Below are 3,225 nucleotides of genomic sequence, written 5' to 3'. Positions count from 1 at the left end.
CCCGGGGCGTGGGCCCGGCTCGCTGGCACTGCCAGGGCTGTGGGGTAGGGCTCGGTGCCTCCCTGGGTGTCTCCAGCCGGGGCCAGGCTCTGCTGCTGCTCCTGGATCCCCCTGCTCTGCCGGGATTTTCTCGTGTCAGGATCCTCCGGCAGCCCTGGGGCCGTGCCAGTGTCCCCGTGAGCTGCCGTGGGGACAGCGGTGTCCCCTGTCCCCGTGGGCGCTGCAGGAGGGGCGGCAGCGCCGATCCCAGCCTGATTCCCTGCTGGGGAACGGAACCACAGGGAGAACACCCATGTCCCTGCAGAGGCACGGGGGGACACACACAGCTGTGCTCAGGTGGCTTTTGGGGACACCGCTGCTCCTGGGCTGCTCGGGGACGCTCTGCAGGAAGGTGACACCCCCCAATTGTCCCTCTCCGTGCGCAGAGAGCCAGCCCACGACGTCGGACGAGACCGTGGTGGCCGGGGGCACGGTGGTGCTCAAGTGCCAGGTGGAGGACCCCGATGACTCCTCGCTGCAGTGGTCCAACCCTGCCCAGCAGACCCTGTACTTCGGGGAAAAACGAGGTAAAACCCCGCAGCCGGAGAGCTGAGGGGACAGCGGGGAGCTGCTCACGGGGTGACATCCCCTCCCGCTGCCACCCCTGGCAGAGCAGCGCAGGGGGGTGGGTGGTGGCACCGAGCCCGTTGTCCTTTTTCCCTCAGCCCTGCGGGATAACAGGATCCAGCTGGAGAGATCCACCCCCAACGAGCTGACCATCAGCATCAGCGACGTGGTGCTGGCCGATGAGGGCGAGTACACCTGCTCCATCTTCACCATGCCCGTGAGGACGGCCAAGGCCCTGGTCACTGTGCTGGGTAGGACACAGGGGCAGTCCCCCTGCTCCCCATCCCCTCCCGGATCCCGTTACCTCACCCTCGCTGTGTTCCCTGTGTGTCTCACACTCTGCAGTGCTCACCCAGCTCACAGATTTGTGGGTTTTGCCTCCTCCTCCTCCTGCAGGAATCCCCCAGAAGCCCCAAATCTTCGGCCACGAGCAGCCCATCGATGAGGAGAAGGTGGCCCGGCTCATCTGCCGCTCGTCCGGCAGCAAACCCGCGGCAAAGCTGCGCTGGAGGAAGGGCAACAGGGAGATCAAGGGTGGGTGGCACCCACCTGGGGGTTGGCACCGCTGGGGGACACCGTGGGGGGACTGCAGGGTGCCCTGGACCACACTGGCATCCCGTGGGACGGGGACAGCGTGTCCCCTGCGCAGTGTGCCGTCACCTCGTGCCTCTGCTGGGGTCCCGTGTCCCTGAGCTCTGACTGTCCCCTGTCCCCACAGACTCGGGCACCGAGGTGGTGGAGGACCCCAACGGCAAGACCTTCACGGTGACCAGCAGGGTGGAGTTCCGTGTCACCAAGGAGGACAACGAGGTGGAGATCACCTGCACCGTGGACCACGAATCCCTGCAGAACTCGGAGAGGTCGACCACGCAGAGGCTGCAGGTCCACTGTACGTGGGGGGGACATTTTGGGGGGGATGGGGGTTCAGGAGACCCCACACAGGTGGCCTGGTGTGACCATCGTGGTCCTGTCACACACAGGGCAAGGTGACACTGCCCCTGCACGGTGACACTTCCCTCAGCTTCCCGCTCCTGTCCTTGTGTCCTGCTTGTCCCCATGTCCCACACCCTTGTCCCTGCTCCCTGCCTGCGCCACCTCTCTCGTCCTGTCCCTGTTCCCCTTTCCCTGCCTGTTCCCTGCGGTGGTGACAGGGTGAGGGACATGGGAGCACCCCCTGAGTGCTGCCCCCCCCCCGGGTGCTGTCACCCTACAGCCCTGCACGCCCAGAACCAGCCCAGGGGTGGGATTTGGGGTGCCAGGGGCAAGTTTTAGGGTGCTGGGGCAGGATTTGAGGTGCCAGGGTGGGACCTGGAGTGCCAGGGACAGGATTTGGAGCGCTAGGGCAGAGATTTTGTGGTGCTAGGGGCAGAGATTTTGTGGTGCCAGGGGCAGGATTTGGGGTGCCAGGGGCAGGATTTGGGGTTCCAGGGCAGGATTTGGGGTACCAGGCGCTCACCCCGCTGTTCCTCTCCCCTTCTCCAGACAAGCCGACAGCGAAGATCGAGCCGCACCCGCAGTACCCGCGGGAGGGGGAGAAGCTGCAGCTGCAGTGCGATGGGCAGGGCAACCCCATGTAAGGCCTTCCTCACCTCCCTCCTCCTCCTCAGGGCCCGGCCAACCTCCCCTCCCGCTGCCGGGCTCCCAAATCCCACAGCGAGCCCCGCCCGGAGCTGGGCAGATGCTGTGGGGTGGGTTTGGGGTCGGGTATTCCGTGGAGAGCAGTCAGAGCTTCCAGTCCCCTCCTGGAGCAGCAGATCCGTCCTGGCTTGTCCCTAAATGGGACGTTGTCCCCTCTGCCTCCCAGGAGATCCTGGGGTGCCCATCCCGGGGTGCTGACCCCCATCCCGGTGGCCTGACCCCCATCCCGAGGTGCCTGAGCCCGATCCTGGTGTCCTGACCCCCCTGCCGAGGTGCCTGACCCCCATTCTGGTGTGCCTGACCCCGATTCTGGTGTCCTGACCCCCATCCCGAGGTGCCTGACCCCGATCCCGGTGTCCTGACCCCGATCCCAGTGTCCTGACCCCCATCCCGGTGTCCTGACCCCCGTGCCGTCCCTCAGCCCACAGGAATTCCTCTGGGAGAAGGAGGGCAGCGACGCGCCCCTGCAGCTCAGCTCCGACAGCGTCCTCATCTTCCCCTTCCTCAACAAGAGTGACAGTGGCACCTACGTGTGCACGGCCACCAGCTCCATGGGCAGCGTGGTGGCCAAGTACAACCTGGACGTCAGCGGTGAGTGCGGCGTGGCCGGAGTGGCCGGAGCGTCCTGGTGAAGGGGTCACTGCATCCCCTGTGCCTGGAAAGTGTCACCGTGTCACCGCTGGCTCCCATCCTTGGGTGGGTGGGGGCAGCTCCTGCCGTTCCCCGCATGGTGCTGTCCCCTGGGCCGCCCTGGCTGTGCTCTGCTTGTCCCCGTGTCCCTGTGCCATGTGTCACACGTGGGGCAGGGCTGTGTGTGTGTCCCTGTGTCCCCACGTCCCTTGTGTCACACGTGGGGCAGGGCTGTGTGTGTGCCCCTGTGTCCCCATGCCCCGTGTGTCACACGTGGGGCAGGGCTGTGTGTGTGTGTCCCTGTGTCCCCATGCCCCGTGTGTCACACGTGGGGCAGGGCTGTGTGTGTGT

At 66.1% G+C, this 3,225-nt stretch overlaps 1 protein-coding gene across 5 annotated transcripts in view; it reads left to right on the top strand.

The window, feature by feature from the left end:
* Positions 1 to 277: 277 nt before the first annotated feature.
* CADM3 (cell adhesion molecule 3) overlaps positions 278 to 3,225 on the top strand; it is a 6,796-nt gene continuing 3,848 nt past the window's right edge. For all 5 annotated transcript variants that reach the window (XM_008628712.2, XM_017727877.1, XM_017727874.1 and 2 more), the window contains exons 1-6: positions 278 to 566; positions 705 to 857; positions 1,003 to 1,140; positions 1,325 to 1,495; positions 2,089 to 2,179; positions 2,666 to 2,835. In XM_008628712.2, the coding sequence (XP_008626934.2) occupies positions 293 to 566; positions 705 to 857; positions 1,003 to 1,140; positions 1,325 to 1,495; positions 2,089 to 2,179; positions 2,666 to 2,835 (997 nt within the window). In that variant the 5' untranslated portion in view covers positions 278 to 292. The remainder of the gene's footprint in view (positions 567 to 704; positions 858 to 1,002; positions 1,141 to 1,324; positions 1,496 to 2,088; positions 2,180 to 2,665; positions 2,836 to 3,225) is intronic.

The sequence above is a fragment of the Corvus brachyrhynchos genome, unplaced genomic scaffold (assembly GCF_000691975.1).
Source record: "Corvus brachyrhynchos isolate BGI_N302 unplaced genomic scaffold, ASM69197v1 scaffold122, whole genome shotgun sequence".
Taxonomy (NCBI): Eukaryota; Metazoa; Chordata; class Aves; order Passeriformes; family Corvidae; genus Corvus; species Corvus brachyrhynchos.
This window is presented reverse-complemented; position numbering and strand designations above follow the sequence as displayed.